Source organism: Thunnus albacares, chromosome 4 (genome assembly GCF_914725855.1).
Source record: "Thunnus albacares chromosome 4, fThuAlb1.1, whole genome shotgun sequence".
NCBI classification, from domain to species: domain Eukaryota; kingdom Metazoa; phylum Chordata; class Actinopteri; order Scombriformes; family Scombridae; genus Thunnus; species Thunnus albacares.
This window is the reverse complement of record NC_058109.1, coordinates 20,437,000-20,454,889: the sequence shown is the minus strand read 5'-3', so window position 1 is coordinate 20,454,889 and position 17,890 is coordinate 20,437,000. Positions and strand designations below refer to the sequence as shown.

The 17,890-nt window shown below is 40.4% G+C and overlaps 1 protein-coding gene across 4 annotated transcripts in view; it reads right to left on the bottom strand.

Moving 5' to 3' along the window:
- srgap3 (SLIT-ROBO Rho GTPase activating protein 3) overlaps positions 1–17,890 on the bottom strand; it is a 60,633-nt gene that overhangs the window by 3,935 nt on the left and 38,808 nt on the right. The window contains exons 7-21 of one of the 4 annotated variants that reach the window (XM_044349298.1): positions 13,670–13,891; positions 13,418–13,519; positions 12,409–12,606; positions 12,066–12,150; positions 9,997–10,024; positions 8,810–8,912; positions 7,780–7,840; positions 7,085–7,162; positions 6,814–6,948; positions 6,158–6,263; positions 4,293–4,520; positions 3,850–3,923; positions 1,771–1,951; positions 1,412–1,561; positions 995–1,310 (exon numbers count right to left, since the gene is read on the bottom strand). In XM_044349298.1, coding sequence (XP_044205233.1) covers positions 995–1,310; positions 1,412–1,561; positions 1,771–1,951; positions 3,850–3,923; positions 4,293–4,520; positions 6,158–6,263; positions 6,814–6,948; positions 7,085–7,162; positions 7,780–7,840; positions 8,810–8,912; positions 9,997–10,024; positions 12,066–12,150; positions 12,409–12,606; positions 13,418–13,519; positions 13,670–13,891 — 2,067 coding nt within the window. Of the gene's footprint in view, positions 1–994; positions 1,311–1,411; positions 1,562–1,770; positions 1,952–3,849; positions 3,924–4,292; positions 4,521–6,157; positions 6,264–6,813; positions 6,949–7,081; positions 7,163–7,779; positions 8,320–8,809; positions 8,913–9,996; positions 10,025–12,065; positions 12,151–12,408; positions 12,607–13,417; positions 13,520–13,669; positions 13,892–17,890 lie in introns of those variants that run through there. The other 3 variants (XM_044349299.1, XM_044349301.1, XM_044349300.1) reach the window with 3 other exon arrangements.

The following is a 17,890-nucleotide window of genomic DNA, read 5'->3' as shown; positions in this document are numbered from 1 at the left end:
TGTGATAACTTTAGTAAATGGTACATTTTTGTTGCATGTTAATGCAGTTTGATCACAGGTTGATTTGAGAAGTCTGTACTGCATTACCTCACAGCAGCAATGTGGCTTTAACAAAAATAACCACTCAAGAAACTTTAAAGTATTTGTAAATGAATGGAAAATAGCAGAATACTGGAATAGTAGACATATACATCCAAATTTATAAAACACAGCAGTATGGTTTGCAAAAAGGTTAGCATAAGTGATTTGTAGTAAATGGACTAACACATGCACAACCACCAGTGCAGTCCTTTAGGTTATTCTACACAGAAATGAAAATCAGGTAACTTTTTACACACAGCTTCAGTCAAGTTACACTGAATGGCTGCAGCCATTAGCTGATAAGGAGACTCTGGTGCAGAACCTTCGGTGCTCTTTAGCTTGTTATTCAGTTCCAGGCCTTGAGGTGTTTTTATCTCCCTGCTGCAGTCTTTCTCTGACATTTACCCCAAGACCCAGCTGCTGCTCTCAGATTGACAGCTACAGCAGGGAGCCTCTTTCTGTTCTACCAAACCTACCCAATCTGCTTACATGCTATATTTGTCACACCTCATATTATGTCTCCTACTGGCAACACAGTCACCAAACAGAGATATAAACAAATGCTACCAGAAGAGAGAAATTCTGTTCCTTGATATCACTTTTGCATCATTCTTTTCCGATCAGCTTGTCCTTGATACATGATTTCACACTCATAAAACATCACTGACATAATAGAAGAGCTTAGTATTGTGCCATTTTAAAAATGCTTACAATTCATTTTCTAGTATAATATATACACATTACAGTAATATCAATGATTACTTGATATTATCAGCAACTAAAACTCCAGAAGGCAGTTAAATGATAAGAGAGTATAAAGCAAAGCAGGAAACAGTCCAGTGAACTTCAAATCACACACATTCACGTTATGAAATGCTCTTCCATGAGTAAAATCCAGGTAAGAAAACCTTACCTCAGCCAGAGCTTCGGTCTCCAGTGATTTGTGGTCCCCGAGGCTGCTGTGACGAGTGGCCCCTGGCATCGGTCTCAGCGGATGGCCCTCAGGATAGGCCTTTCTGTCTGGGTAGTTGATGCTGCCTGCACTTCCAAAGGTGCCAAGGCGCCTCTTTTCTGGGCTCTCCATACGACCCTTGCTGATGGACACCTTGTGGGGGCTGCTGGGACAGGCTGCAGCCCGAGGTGGAGTGTCAGCCACTCTGGTTGGGCTGTGGGTGTCCGTGCCGCTCCGACGGCGTGGGATTGCAGCTCCATCGGACCGTAATCTGACCCTATGGAGAGAAATCAGATCAGACCAACGGACAAACAGGAAAACTCCTCAATAGTACAAAACTTTTAAACAGGAAAGGTGTTTATTCTTTGTTGCATCTACCTCCCCATGACTCCTCCAAAGTTGTAATCGGGTGATTGTTCACATGGTGATGGGACGTCGTTTTTGGATGAACCTTTATCATCCAGCAACGGTCCACTGCTCGCTTCACTATCTGCTTTCTGGCTGAGGTTATCTGAGAAAGCATCATCCCTAATGGTAAGGAGCATAAGATATGCACATGAAGTGTGAACGCTGACAGTCATTTATTACATTTTGGGAAGTAATATAGGGAGAAACTGAGTTACAAAACATGTTGTAATATTGTCTGCTTTACTGATGATCATTTCTAGAGATTTAGAGATTATGTAATACAAGATAACCAACAACAATGGCTAAAACACAGTTCTGCTGTTACTTACAGGTCTTGCACTACAATGTATTGATGTGGGATGAGACCATCCACACCATTGTGACGTCCCTCCCACCAGTCCTCAGACGCTCGGTGATACAGAAGCAGAGAGGCTCCCTTCTTGAAGGAAAGCTCTCTTGGAGTACGTCCTACATAGTCAAATTTGGCAATGGCTTCGATCTGTTCAACCTCTGAAAACATAAACAGACAAAGAAACATCAACAAAAAGCTTAATAGTTTAATTGAATTTAGTTTAAGGCACAGATAGGATAGTTTAGGCTATTTCTTTCCACGACTTGATCGACAACTTAAATGCAGACCCGAAGTAAATTGGTGTCCAAAACAAACAATAATACATTCTGAGAGATTTGAATCTGTGCTTCTAGTCCTTTATCAATCTGTGGCTGTGGTACATTATGTTATTACTTCCAGGAAGTTAAACTCAGTATGTCTTTATGGCTTTACATTGTAAATCACTCAGCTACACTACAGTTACAAACCTGAACTAAATCAAATAAATGTGTTTGTGAGTGTGAGTGTGTGTGTGTGCACATACTGTACATGAAAAAATGTGCGCATCAAACACAAATCACATGTTTAAAACTTAAGTAATTATTGAGCTACTGACTGTATGACAACCAGCCACTACTGTTAAAACATGCTGTGTGAACTATTTAGAGTAATATAAATTAGATTTAAATAGAAGATTTTGTCTAAAATTAAAGACATATCTACAGTGTACTTCAGTAAGCCAGCCAGCAGAGGTCAGTAAGGGTTAAATGAACATCAATCAGCAACAACAAAAGTCCAGTTAGTATACATTTTGGGAACTCACCAGAGGGGTGCAAAGGTGTTTAAGAAGACAGTTAAAGTAAGAGAGAAAAGGATGAAAAGCAGCTTTATTCAAATTTGGTTTCTATTATATAGTAATGAAAAGAGTAAAAATATTGTCATCACAGCATGGTTAATTAGTTCTTAATTTAACAACATGGTTTTTCCTCCAAAAACACTGTCTATTGCCCAAGAACACCCACATAACTGCTACAGAAACACTGCAACAACAGAGCCCATAATATCACATAAGTCTCTGAGCAATGAGGCCAGCAAGAGCAGAACCTGTAGCAGGCAATCAGCCTTTGCTCCTCTTCCAAGTAAGAAAACGGAAAAAAGGGTCAGCACTGATTACAAACGCAGCCAACAGCACAGATGAAACTCTGAGATAGGATTATCCCAGTCTGACCCAACATGCTCCATACTTCATGGACCTGTCCATTAAGTCCTCACTCACAGCACAGGAGATATTATTGTGTGTATTACCCGCATTTCAGCTTTTGTGCCTGGCCCAGTTATGCATTCAGAACTCAGAGGAGAATTGGGGAAATACTGCACAAAGGAGAAAGTCCCAGGAGAATTGCTGACTAACGCTGAACAAAGAGCGAGCAGGGGAGGAGGGGGGGATGGAGGGAGTAATAGGGAGAGAGAGAGAGAGGAGAGACTCACACACACACACACACACACACAGAAGGACGGATCAAAGAGGCAGTGCTGCATGCCAACACTGTTTACTCAACTTGCCTTCAGCTTCAAACATCACATAAGCCTCTGCGATCATAAGCTGTTGCAGCGCAAACATCATTCACCTTTCAGTCAAAAGCACTTAATAAAAAAGGTCAGTCTGCACTCAAGGCTTTTTCATCCACAAAGACTTCTAAAATCACATCACACATATTCTTATGTGAAATCCATGTAATACTATTTGCCAAGATGTGAACTGGTTTGATAAGTTTCTCTTTGAACGATCAAACAGCCAGGCAGTAGCATCTATCAAAAAAACAACAAAAAAACAACAAAAAAACCATACTTATTTCTAAAGTATTTGAAGTATTTTCTCTAGATGTGATACTGCTGTCAATATTTTGTATGAAAATTGAATTGCTACACCATGAACTTAAAGTCTATTTGTAATATCTATTCATTATTGGTAAAATAGTAGTAGCATTTATTTGTGGGTTGAGAAAACACAGCACACGGTAATAACTAAGTCCCTAAATAGAGTGGAAATGAGAAATGACAATTATGATGTACTGACCTTCATCACTGGTGTGTGGTTCAGTGCCATTGTCAGCCTCGTCAATGGTTCCTGGTTCACTGTGGGGGCTGTCACTGCAGTGAGTGAATGGAAGTGAAAGAAAAAGGTTAATTAATAGGATAATGGATGTAAAATGTTGCCTTGTTAAGAACACTTGTATATTATGTAATATCTACATGAAAAGAGAAGGATTATGGTTGTTGAATCTCATCAATTGGATTAATGAAATGGTATAAGATGTTGTCATAAGTTGTTACTGATATGTAGATATTGGAGCATGACAAATATTTATTAACTATTAGCATATTTAGGCTGGTGATTAGTTGATAAAATGTCACATATTTCCCTGTTAAACTAATTACAAGTCAGAGTTGACAGACCTGTAGCCTCAACGTAACTATACTTTGCTCATGTGTTCACCGCCTGATTGAGCCCATACTCACCAGTACTCCTCCCCACCAGTCATGCACTTTTCATACACTGGGCCGTCAAGCTCCCGTTGACTGGGAAAGATGACTTCATTGTGGATGATGATAGTCTTGATGACCTCATTAACATGTGCCTGGCATGCTACAGGATCCTGGCCGTCTGGGATGGGCATCAGGGTGGGACCAAAGCAGATAGCCAAATTGTATGGATCCATCATGTTCTCATCACTGTACTGGGAGAGACTGAGGGACAGAACATGTTTTACTAATGTAAACTCATCTTTAAGACAAATATGTGTAAATTTAGTTATTATCTAGTGTTTGTGTTTTGAAGTGATAGTGCTACAAGTCCTTTTTGTATTTTGGTGCTTCAGCCCTTTTGTCTACATTTGGATTATGGTATATTCCATAAACTGTTTGACTAGTTAAATTAATTATAATTATATAATTAATTATAAAATATTGGACCTGCAATAACTGATTTTTTTTGCCACTTGGGGGAAGGAGAAACAAGCTACACTGACATGTTATCACATTTTAAGTTGATATGGCGAACATGTTAGCAGACACTTGCTTATTTGCACATCCAGTACTTACAGAGCAACATTAGCATTCATCTGAATTCCTATTTCTGGTCACCTGGTAAGTTTAAGTCCCATATTCACTCTCCTTTTAGCTTTGTTTTTGGTCTCTACCAACTCCTGTCAGAAATATATGCCTCTTTAGTTGCTAAATGCTCCATGTCTATGTTCACCAGCTAATCACTAACTTTGTCTGTAATCTATTTATACATTTATACATCCATTTAACTGAAAACAGCTGCCTACACTCTATTAGAGTGGTGAGATTGAACCAAAACAGTAAAGTTGCGGGCTGGAAAACCAAAACAATGAGCTGAAAGACACTACAAAGCTCCATAGAGCTGAGAGGAACTGCAGAGTCATGTGATAATTATATGTGGGTTTGTCATTATAAGCGCCGCTGTTTACATAAAAGTAGTCATATGGTCCATTGTTAATATAAATATATTAATAATTGATTTTAGTTGCTTTAAGTTAAGAAATATCAATCCTATAATAATCTGAAAACAAAGTGCTATGTAGCGGAGACATCTCTTGAAGAGACATCTCTTAAAAAGTCACCAGCTTTAAGTGAAGTCAGATTTGACATACAGTATTACATCCGTCATTGCACAGCTTAGTTAGAGATTTGTATGAAAAGTACTCTGATCAGCCAACCCCTTCAACAAATCAACTTAGCCTGCACGCGCCACAACCCACTCTTAGTAAACCAAATCATCCAGTGCTTCAAGAGGAAGTCATAATCAGGCCATGCACATAATCAACAAGCTGCGGCAGAGCAGTAAAGCCACAGCTGGAACAGCTCCGACAAAGAAGGGGGTATAGGAGTAAAATGAGGGGTATGAAATCAAACTCTTTGTTCTGCAGGCTAACGCAGTAAAAGGAGCATTAATAACATCCATTATCAGTAGACAGGTATACTACTTCAGTGAGGCATGAGTTTCCGAGCCCGTAAATAACTTCTAAAACACTGCAGACAGATGTAGCAATAAATAGCTGGTTGTCTTTTTCTGTATGCTTTTGTTTATTTGTTTATTTGTTTAATTGGATCCCCATTAGTTGCTACCAGGGTAGCAACTATTCTTCCTGGGGTCCACGGGATTTTGCCTTTCCACCTGACTGTTGCTATTCTGTCTTTGCCTAATATATTGTTCAACATGGATTCTCCCCAAAAGAAATACATTTACATGTAAGTTAAGGTTTAAGAGTATGTGCAAAGAATAAACTCATCTCCACATTCTCTTCTGTATACACCAGGACCTGTTGCCTAAGATGTAATGTGAATGTGTATAAACTCACTGATTGAGAAAAGCAAAAAGGTATCTCATCACAATAATGATGGTCCGAGGAAGAGTCACAATAATCTGCTGGATATGATGCGCTCTCTCCGCTCCAGACTCCAGCTCTGAAACACAGAATACAGATATAGAGATGTATAACAACATTGGTTTACATTGTGATAAATGGGAAACAAATATAGCTTTGAAACTTATACTTTGCCTATAACAACACAGTCCACTAAAATATAGTATAAAGCTGAGTGTAGCAGGGCAAATTGATCAAGTGAGAGTACAGTGCTGAAGCAAAACGCATAAGGGATTCTGAAAACTGTTATTCGACACTTTAATAGATGCCCTCTCCTGCCTTTCACCAGAACCCTGAGGCGCACTGAGTGATCAAACTATTAGAAACAGCGGGGAAATGATTCTGCGGTGAAGTTGCACACGGCAGGCTGATGTGGACCTCACGCTCCTCTTCCTACTGGCTTTCTGTTAAAAATCGGGCGGAGAGCCCTGGTGTTAAGATTGCTTCCATGTGCTGCACCACATGCCTTTCTCTTCTTCAGTAAAGCTGAGTTTCCAAAAAAAAACTGTAAGGTGTGTTTTCTCTTTTCTTTTTGCCTGTTCACTAACAACTGTTATGGCTTTGAATACTTTCTGCTGTACGTGACTCACTGATGGTAGAGATGAAGTCCAGGAAACGCTCCTTTGGGAAGATTGGGTTCTCCAGTCCTCTGAAATACAGCTTCAGCACCCCTGCCACTGAGTTGATATCATGCTCATTCTGGTCATCAATCAAGGGATCTTCACCTGATTAACAGAAATAAGTATGCTTTCAGTGCTGATATTTTTTTAAAAGTATTCAATGGCTTTATCCTTTTTATGTATTGGTGACCTGATATAATGCCATCTGTTATTTTGTAGTACCATACAAACAGTAACTTACCTCTCTCAAATGAGTTTTTAATATCATTGACCTCCACCTGTGATCCCGGCACGCGGAATATGCCTTGCTGCTGCAACCCTAAAAGAAATACAATCCAGAATTTGCAGATAGAGTCAGACTTAGCTATCATTATCTCCAAACCCCCGTGCCAGCCTCATGAAAGCCTATTGGAAACACATAACACAGAGCAGGAAATGTAATCTAGTCATAAAGGGAGATGCGTATTTTTCCAGGAGAGGGCCCCTCAGTGAGGCTGCAGCATATGGTTTCAGTTAGAGGGCTCCTAATCAGTTTTCTGGAGTTTCATTAGGTCCAGATCCAGGGGAAAGGCCTGCAGGCTACAGCAACGAGCTGAAGACAGATGTGAAGGTAGACAGGGAGGAGTTAAAGACAGGGAGGTGGGAGGAGGGGTGAACTGACTAAACAAAGACCAATGGGACTTTCAAAACTCTCTGTGTGTGATCTATTGTTATGAGCTTGTCAAATCACCGGCATGCAGCTGAGCGCCTCAGAGACTGAGGTGGAGAGCAGAGCAGGTCAATCTCTGTGCCTGCAGCTATTTGCGGGAATAGATTGCCTCGTCCAATAGTTGCTGTCACTTCTCATGAGGCTGGAAGAGTTTTCAAAGGACCTTCTTTCTTTTTCAGCACTTTCATTCAGAAGTAGTAGTTGTAACAACATGATGTGAGACTTACCGTATAGATTGATGTATCTGACACAGCTCTCAACAACAAGTGGAATTGGTTGACCTGAATCCTGCAATGAAATGATATGAAAAACGAATAAATACAGACAATTCAAGACAAAAAAATAACAAAAAGTAATGCATAACTAAAAGAGGCAGTAAATATAATATTGCATTTTACTCTTATATGGCTGTTGATTATATAATGATTATAATTATTATATAATGATTGTCATTATTGTCATTGAATGTCATTATAATAATTAAAAATCTAATTGCTTGTCCTTATGGCTCATAAACATTTCATCAAGCAAATCTAAAGAGCATTATTAAACAAACAAACAAACAAAAAAATACAAGCAGCTATTATTAATAACCTGATGTCACAGAATATAAACAGTTGTGGAAAGTAGTAGCACACAAGTGAAGCTGAGGCAGTAGGAAGTAAAATACTACTATTAGTCAAATAGTTTTAGAGCATCTTGAGCCATGACCTATACTCTCTGACAACAGAGGTACCTGGATGCGGGTACGGGCATTCCTTCTTCCTCTGGGACAGAAAGCAGCAAAGCACAGAGCAGCAGAGGAAGAAAGGCAGAGAAGCACAAGGTTAGAAAAGCTCAGGTGACGAATGATCCCTCTGGAGGTTAAAGAAGGCTAAGCACAGGGACTGGCATTAGGAAAGCTACAGAGATGCAGTAAGGGTTGGGTGCAGTAAGGGACAAAGCAGACCCACTGCTGTCTCCTGCCTCTCAGTCACTCAAAGAGAGACTGGATTTAGAAAGAAAGCCAGAGATTGTAAATTTTTCTAGAGGGGAATAAAGAGACAGCTGACTGCTGCTCTGTCTGCACCAGCAGAACCACGGAAGGGAGGAGGAGGATTAGAGGTTAAACAGAGGCGTTACATCATGATCAAGGGCAGCTGGAAAAGGGAGCAACAGAAGGCCAAAGTGAGGAAGAGAATGAGAGTGAAGGCTCTAGCTGCCTTCCCCTCCTGCTCCACAGGGGCCGCTCAGTCATACACCACCACCAGAGGGTACCTTGATGAAGGTCTCCATATTGCCGTTAAACAGCTTATGGTTATACATGGAGCGTGGCCTAGGCTTCCGCATTTTCTGTGGTTTAGGGGGAAGGGTGGGGGGCCTAGGAAATGATGGACAAAAGGAACAAAAAGACCATATTCTGTGAAACTGTAGAGCAAAATGTAAAGGTTCAAAAGCAGGTATGAAAAACAGAGCAGTAAAAAATCCCTCTGCTTCGGTAAAGTCACGAAAAAAGAGAAACATTTTTATTTAAAAGCTGAACAAAAAAAGACATTGAGCCACTTCATCAAAGAGGTCTTTAATCATTAAAGCATGATATGTCTGCCCTTTAATTACTGCTGAGAGCTCGGGGTGTAAAAAACTCTGGATCTTCAATAAAATACTTTTTCTTGACTTTCTGGAAATACAGCACAGATTAATGAACATCATTAAAAAGGCAAATAAATCAAGCCCATCAGCTGATATTTCATGTAGTCATGTCACATACCTTGCAGCGATACAAGGCATTTGAATTCTGCTGAGACTCATAAATGCATGATTCCTCTCAAAAAATACAATTTCATGTTTCTTGTGATGTTCTATTAATAATAGAAATCCCCCAAAACTACTGTTAATGTTTTCTCCTGCATCATAACATCATGCATGCACATGTTTTCTCTCACAAACACACAGAAACATGCAGGCGCAACTTATTTTTGACAGATTCAGCAAGATGCAGCTGAAGGTCATTTTAATATTTATGACAATCCTTTGTGAAAGACACCACAAGAGCCACATTTAGTGTGTGCAAGTGAATGTGTCGTATCTGTGGAGGACAGCAACAACGGCAAAACCATAGCCAATGCTTGCCAATCTGTTTTTCAGACATTTTGCATTTTATGTCTGTATATAAGATATAGAGCATGACATTATTTTGACATGGCTTGATAGTCATTGACCACAAATAATGAAAAGCCATGCGCTATTGTCAAATATAAAATATACATTACATTCTTTTTTGTTATTAACATTTTTATAAATATTTAAACAGATTTTTATTGTTTGTGACAGCTATTGATGTGCTTTTGTCTTCTTTTCTCTTTGACAGTAGAATTGTACATTCTAAAAATCTGAAATCTGATGGAGTAAGCAGATGCTTCAACAGTGAAAGGAAGGGGTCAGAAATATATCACACGAGATCTTACCTTGTAGTTCCACATTCAGCCCTTTCCCCTGTGGAAAAAAACACAAGAGGGAAATTTAATATATTAGTGTCTTTATGGTGCATATTAGACAGACTCCAGTGTCCAGCCTCACTGAAGGGAGAGACAACATGACTATTGAGAGAGAGATGAATGGAGCAGTGCTAACACCATTCATTGGACAAAGCCATTGAGTAGTCGTCACTGAAACCTCAGGGGACCCAGAGGACACGGTGGGGGCACGGGCCTCCTCTCAGAGTAAGGAAAAAGGGGCTGGCGACAGCAGTGTGTGTATGTTGGGGAGGGAGAGGTCTATCAGTGGTGACATGGAGCAATGTCTGTGCTGGCTCACTGAGCCTTTTGTTATAATTTGAACAACACACACACATGTTATATGCCTATGTACACTGAGTGTTTCTACAGAAAACACCATCAAACTCTGCTATAAGAACGATGATATGATAACACACATACTACTGTGTGCTAAAACAGAATACAACAGCTTTCTAAATGAAGTCAATTCAAATATGACCAAGTGGGGCTTCATGAGCTGAAAGTAAGAGTGTGTCTTTGTCCGGCAGTAACTGGACTATCAGCTGGAAGGGAGTCAATGCCCCCCAAAAAAAGAAACAATGGCACCAAAGCATTCCAACATGACTTCTTTACTCAATCTAACAATGGACAGAAAGAGCAAAGGCTAACCCATTTCTCAACACATCATTCTGGCAGATGGGACAAGGTCTCTGGAGCATTCATGTGAAGAAACAACAGCACATTTCCCAGACATCATTCCACTGAGTGATATCCCTGTCTACCTCTGACCAACAGACCTCAAAATTACACTGAGTTTCTCAAACATGAGCAAAAAGTCAGAGCTGATTTTCCCTTAATTTCATATCCCAAAGTGCCAGAGCAACTCAACAACAGAGATAATATATTGTGCAATCATAAAAGGTGACAAGCACAAATCAAATTCATTGAACAAGGGAATTGGTGACTCCTTATCTGGTAAACAAGGGCTGGCAGATATCCAGGCACCATCTTCTCTTGCCAGTGATTGACATTTTGTTTTTATTAATAAATGTAAACGCCATGTGGCACCCACCAGACTCATCTTGTACCCTCTGCCATGCTCACACACAACAACCCACATACACAAACACACTATCTTTGGGTAAGAAGCAACGAGCTAATGAGCACGACACAGCCCTGATTGATCACCTGAATAATTAAACATGGGTGGTACCTGGAGACGCCATATGCCATGTTCATACACTCTCTCAGCTGCTTCACCACAAATATACAAGCAGATCTGTCCAGAGACTGATAAGACCTATAATATAAGTGTTTATGAGTATAACAGCATGTAAGTTGGTTGTTTGCCACAGAAGAAATCACAAGAACAATTGACAAAGCTCACCAAAGTAAAATAAATTAAGTAAGACTTGAATAAATTTATCCTCAGTGTAAATTCTGGAGATATGCTGTTTTTGGATGTACCATTTGTGCTATGAGGTCTCAGCTGTCTGAGCCTGATGCCCTTTTCTATTAGGTGAACCCCAGGAGCAGCTGCAGAGATGGATCTGGGCCTGGTCCTCCTGATTGATTGGGCGTAAACTGTTCACGGCTGAGGTGACAAGGGGACCCCTAGGGAGGGGAGGGGCCAAGGGAAACCTTTTTTTTTTTAAACCCTGGAAATGGAAACCCTCCCTGTGGCTACACCATATAGAGACTAACCGGATAATGCTTTAACCAGTAGAGATAAGTAGGAAGGGCAATGAATACCTCAAAGTAGCTGTGGTCTGCTTTTGGTGTGATAGTTTCTCATTTAAATATCAACTGTCATTGCCATTTCCTTCCCTAAAAAAATCTGTCTTTGTAGACTCCTATACCTCATTCCCTGCTGCTTATTAGATATGACCTGCACCACTATAACCCTGAAGGAAGTGATTTTACAGAGCTGTGGCAGGATTGTGAGAGCCGTAATTACAAGATGAAATGCTAGGTCAGGCGCATGTCATTAAAAAAACACCACAGACAGTAAAGTCAGATCAAAAGAGGAGGCTCCTTACCTTCTCCCAGTGTCTGTTTCAGTAAGTCATGCTTGGCCTGCAGCTTAATGATGAGGTTACTGCCATTCAGGTACTCCTTGAATTTCTAGACAGAGAGATGAAGGCAGCAATGTGAGGGCAGCTGTACTAATCTAGTGTAACATGAGCCAAGTCAAACAATTCAGTGTCACTCAAATGAGCATAAATCCAATCTGTTCTAGTTTTAATTTAAATTCTATTTTCAGAGCGTGTGGAAATTATGACTGATGGCTTGATTTTGAAAAGCTGTGCGAAGCGGGAGTTCATAGCAGGCGGTCATTAGCAGCTTCGACCACTAGACAAATCAAAATTGACATGAACTCACTGAAAAGTAGAACATTTCAGTCTCCTGTTGGTTCGACCTCCTCTTGGCTACATTCAGCTTGCTCATGTAGGACTCAGAGGCCACAGACTTAATGGATTCAGTGGAGCGACTATGTTGGAAGGCATCCGACACGTCAAAGTCCTCCACCGTCAGCATGTCCTGCAGCGTTTGCATGGTGGCATCCAAGGTCTTTCTCACCTGCACAGATGGGGAAGTATAGAAAAAAAAGAAGATGACAAATGAAGCATCATATCTTATTCAGTCTCGGTCATATTTTCCTTTTAACAGGAAAGAAATGCATTTTATTTTCTCCAAGCCTTGACAGAATTGAAGTAACTGATGACATTTTCAAGGGCAAGAGTGAGTGATGTACAGCACTAGCATATTTATATCAAAGACAAATTGACCCCTGCACAATAAATGACCTTGTTAGTTGCACTGAATAGAATAGAAGTTCAGAACAACCCCCAGGTCAGGCATAAATCAGAAAAGGAGTTGAAAATGATGAGTGTCTGGCAAAGATACAAACTGTACGTAAAATTACTGAAGCAGGCTTTTTGTTTAGGGCTGAGATTGATAAAGCCCATTTCTAAAATGGCATGGCTCGTCCATTATCCTCCAGAGCACATGACACAGGGAGACAGGGAAGAGGCAGAGCCGTTGGCACAGGCGAGTCTAACAGGGCTTGGTTATTATCACCTCCATTTGCACTTTTGTGTCTGCAGCTCTTAATGAGAAAGCCCTCTCTTCATCATTACAATAGACAATTTTATATAACCTCATAGAAAACACAACATTGGGGCTATGACAATATTCTAAATATATTCTCAGCTCCCGCAGAGCAAGGGTCATTGAAGAGTAATTGCAATGAGAGCAGATGGTGATGTGGCCCTCGTATTTGGCTCTGGGGAAAATGAGACAGGCCTCTCTGTTTTGGGGGTTGGGGCTGGAGGTGTTGGGGGGGCTGGTGGTGCTGCTGGACAGACACGGAGCCATCATAAATCCTCACCTCCTCATTCTCAATCTTGAGAGTAGCTAAGCGAGACTGCAGTTGGTGATAGCGCATCAGGAGTTCAGTCTGGACAGGCTGCTGGGCGCTCACCTGGCACACCTGAGGAGGAGGAGGACAAATGGGTTGGAAAGGAGCAAATAGATCCATCTGGAGTTTTCAGAGTTGCTTTATAAAAATCAAAAATGTTCCTCAGTCAGTGGTAACAGAGACAAATCTTTCACAAGAGCTGCAGCATCCAAAGGGTCTCACCTCATCTCCCATGTGTGGCAGGTACTCAAAGCGCATAGGAGGGCAGAACACCTGGTTATGCATATCCATGATCTTGTGCTTGTCACTGCGAGAGTCCAGGTTGTCCACTGCATTCTCTATGATATCTAGTCCCTCGTGACGTGATGTCTCCAAGTTGTACTCGGCAGATAAGTAGGTCCTGAAGGTTCGTGCCAAGCTAGCATGGTAGCCCAGATCACAGCACTGTGGAGATATAATACCTGATAAATGGCCAGGAAAAAAAACTTTGCACATGTGTTATTGGATGTAATGGCAGAAGGTATGTAGGAAAATGCATGTTGTTAAATAATTCATTTGACAAACTAATATAAATTTATCAGGGAATATGAATGTTTCAGTGCAAAATCGAGTCGTAACAGTTCAGCACCCTCCTTCCTGTTCAGACCTAGTTCATGGACTAAATCCCAAATTATATAGAGGCTACTTTTCAAAAATAGAAGTAGAGTTCACAGAATTACAGGAGCTAGCGCAGTAGGACACCTGGGATAATGACAGAGCCTTATCACACAGAGCAGTATGAACTAACCTAATTAAGCAGAGGATGATAGAGAGGAGGTTTAGAGGGAGCTTGAGGCAGCTGACAGTTCTGTGAATCACTAAGTAAACGCTCTTTAGCACTGAGGAAGTAGTCCTTGGTGCACAAGCCTCATTGCACCACTCAGTCAAAGTGGCTCAGTGGACTAAAGACTAAAGGGAGCAAATTATTATTAAATTTACATTATTAAATTATATTTCCACATCTTTTCCCAATTTATTTCATAAGACATTCAATTCTGAATATGTTCATGTTTACAAGTTCTACTCTACTTATTATGCATACAACATGTTTTAATTTTAACTGTCAATCACATTTAAGCACCACAAAGGATGTATTGTATGCATAATCGCATAATCGTAGAATATAAAAAGTCTACTGGTTTATATTCTACTTTTTTGGGGGGGTCATTTAGCTTTCAATATATTCATCTTATTTTCCAGATACAAGCCCTACTTATATCATACTGACACCACTGACCTACGGCACTCATCATGGCATTCATCATTTCAAGGCAGCGTTTCTGTAACGGTAGAACAAACTGAACATGTTGCTCTGAATTATATTTCAACAGTTCAAAGTCACTGATGCTGAATGACAAAGCCGACTTCTTGCTGCATGAACGTCTGGTTTGATGTGTGGTGGGCAGTTACTCTGACATGACAAACACACCCTTTTCTTCCTCTGCCCTGTTGGTGGCAGCCAAACTAGTCATGCTCACAATCCCATTCCCTGCAGCTCAGCAGGGATTTGGGATGACATGGACCTTTCAGTTTCCAGACACTGGATCCATCAAAGCTGCCCGGCAAAGAGATTTGATAGCCATGAATCAGGGTCTCAGTATGCCCAGCTATCGTGAATATATCACCATCACATTTCATGCAGCCTAAAACAGATTAAGCTACAATCTGTTCAAATAAACCATACTATTTCAACTACAGTTGTTCTTTTTTTAAAATCAGAAGTAATGTTCCTTAAAGCGGAAAAAATTGCTACAGTTAAAGAAATCTCACTGTAATCAAATCTTATCATGCCTGACCTGGAAAATGTGCATCTCTTACTAATCTCTTGTTATTGCTGATGTAGTGCCGTATGGTGGTCTGGCCTCAGGGAACAATGTGACAACCAGACCGTTAGCACAGAAAGAAAAGGGAAGTAACAGGCAGACTGGAGGGTGACAGCCTCAGTGATGGAAATCTGACCATAAGGTTTAAAGTTTCTTGATTGCCACCGACAGCCACTTCTTTTCCATCTGCCAAGAAAACGCTGCGACATAGGCCTTGGAAATAAAATATGACTACAGAGAATGAGTCAGCCTTGGTTTTCACTCCCCGACAATCAATGACAAAACAAAATGAATTAATGCAGTATGCTGCAAAGTGAAACACATTGAAAATTGGAATGACATGAGTAATATAATCACTAATTAACACAGTATAGATTATGATAACTATAGCACATTAGCACCACAATCTGAGATCTTCAGATCAGGAAATACTTGCCTGTGTGTGCACTGTGTAAAAGTGGAACTGGAACAAAATAACAAAACAGACAATAATGTGTGCAATAGCATTAACATAGGAAATTATACGCATAAGACAAAAAGAAAAAGGTCTAATCTCCGCAAAGAGGTAACTATTCTGTATGTATACATATTTACAGAATAGATTCAGAATGTTTCAAATGATCTTGTCTAAACTGCCCAACAAAGTCTTCTTCATCTTAATCTTCATCTGTTTGTCTGCAGGGTGACTGGTGGCAGGTCACCCGGGGCTGAGAATCCAGTGCCAACCACATTAACCGCATTCATGCCTGCATACACAGAGCCTCTGCTCACCAGCTGACTCTGACCGACTTCCAACCATTAGCGGTTTGCAAAACAAAGTCATCCTTTTAAATACTGGTCATCAGACTTTCCAGCAGTGCCACTGGTTCACAAACTTAATAACAGTGACTCCATATTTACTTAAACCGTACATAATGTTTGGGTCAAATTTGACCCATTTCGACATTTGAAAGCAATAAAAAAAACCTAAATTACATTTTTGTTTAAGCCCAATATTGTATGACTTTTCCTAAAGTGGCCCAGAATATACAAAAATGGAAATATTTCAAAATTATTTATTTTTGTGCAGCTGGTATATATTTTTGCACATAGAGACACCCTCCCGGGTCAAAGGGGGTCAAAGGGTGGTTATAGGGGAAAACAGTGAAACTATAGATTGGCATGTCTGTGTATTTCTGTGATTGGGACAGTGGGGACAGAGTTCAAGGAGGACCATGACACTGTCAGGAGAACTGCCCGGGTTCCCAACATATTGCTACATTTGCCAGGGTTCCCACCAGACGGGCTCATGTAGACCTTTGAGGTGTTATGGGGGATCTTGAAACAATGAAAGAGTAAAACAGTACATAGGCATCATCATATACGCTGTACATACAGCAGGGACATAGGGCAAACAAGCCTATACAAAGTAACAAATCAAACCCATCAATTCCCAAGCAACCAACATAGTGGTTGCCCGACACAGTCCTCCCTATAGTGGAGGGCAGCTTTCATAGGACTATAAAAAGCACCTGAGCCCCTATTTCACTATTTTGGTGGAGTGATTTGGTGGATCTGTTATTCCAAGAAGAAAAATGAGACAGTGGGTTGAAGAGAGAGTAGGCTATTAAAGAAGGATGACAACACAGAGAAAATGGAGGAAAGGCCCTTGTGACCTCTCTCATGCAAAAGTGACGTCACCTTCCCCACATGCCAGCCGCAGCAGCACAGTAGTCCAAATCTTGCCCTGATCAGTCTGCAGTCCCACAGTTTATTGCCACAAGGTTTGAAATTTGTAAGCCAGTTTGTTGTTTTGTTTTATGACTAATACACTTAATGCAGAGTTAATTGTGTACAATTGACAGAAAAGGAGGGCATGTGGTTTACAGGCAGTGTTGATTGATAGTTTTAATGGTTATAATGAAACCTAACATTCAAAAATGTTGATGCATCCCCGACTTTCAATATAATTCATAGAAATAATTATGACTGTTATGCTTTCCTGTTTTAGATAACATAAAATCATAATATAGTATGATTGTGAATGTATTTTCTCTATAAATGAATAATGTCAGACCTAAAGAAAACACTCTCTCTGCTCTCTGAAACATTAACGAAGGATTAATCATCCTTTTAGTAATGACTGGTGATATATATATACATATATGGATGCAAAATACATTAGTGCCTCAAAATTTGATAAAGGGACTAATTATAGAGGGATAGCGAAATTCCCAAAAGCTGCATCAACGTAAACAAATGAGTGAGGACAAGACCAGGGAAGAGGAGTGGGGGAGACTGAGGAGAAATGATTCTGTTAACACTAATAAATTAAACTGAATTAATTGAACTGAGCCCCTCGAAATTGAAATCGTCAGTAATAGTAGCTGCGTGATATTACATAGCATCTCTAAACTAATTCTCATGTCACCTGCAGTCACTCACCAGCATATCAGTGTTAGTTTTGTTATGTAGAAATAAGTATTGAAAAAACTGATGGCAAATGCGTTTGTTGGGGCCAACAGAGCAGCTTGGAAACAAACAGCTAACAGGCTGCGAGTGAATGAGACGCGGGAACAGATGGTGAGAAAAGCGACAGTGC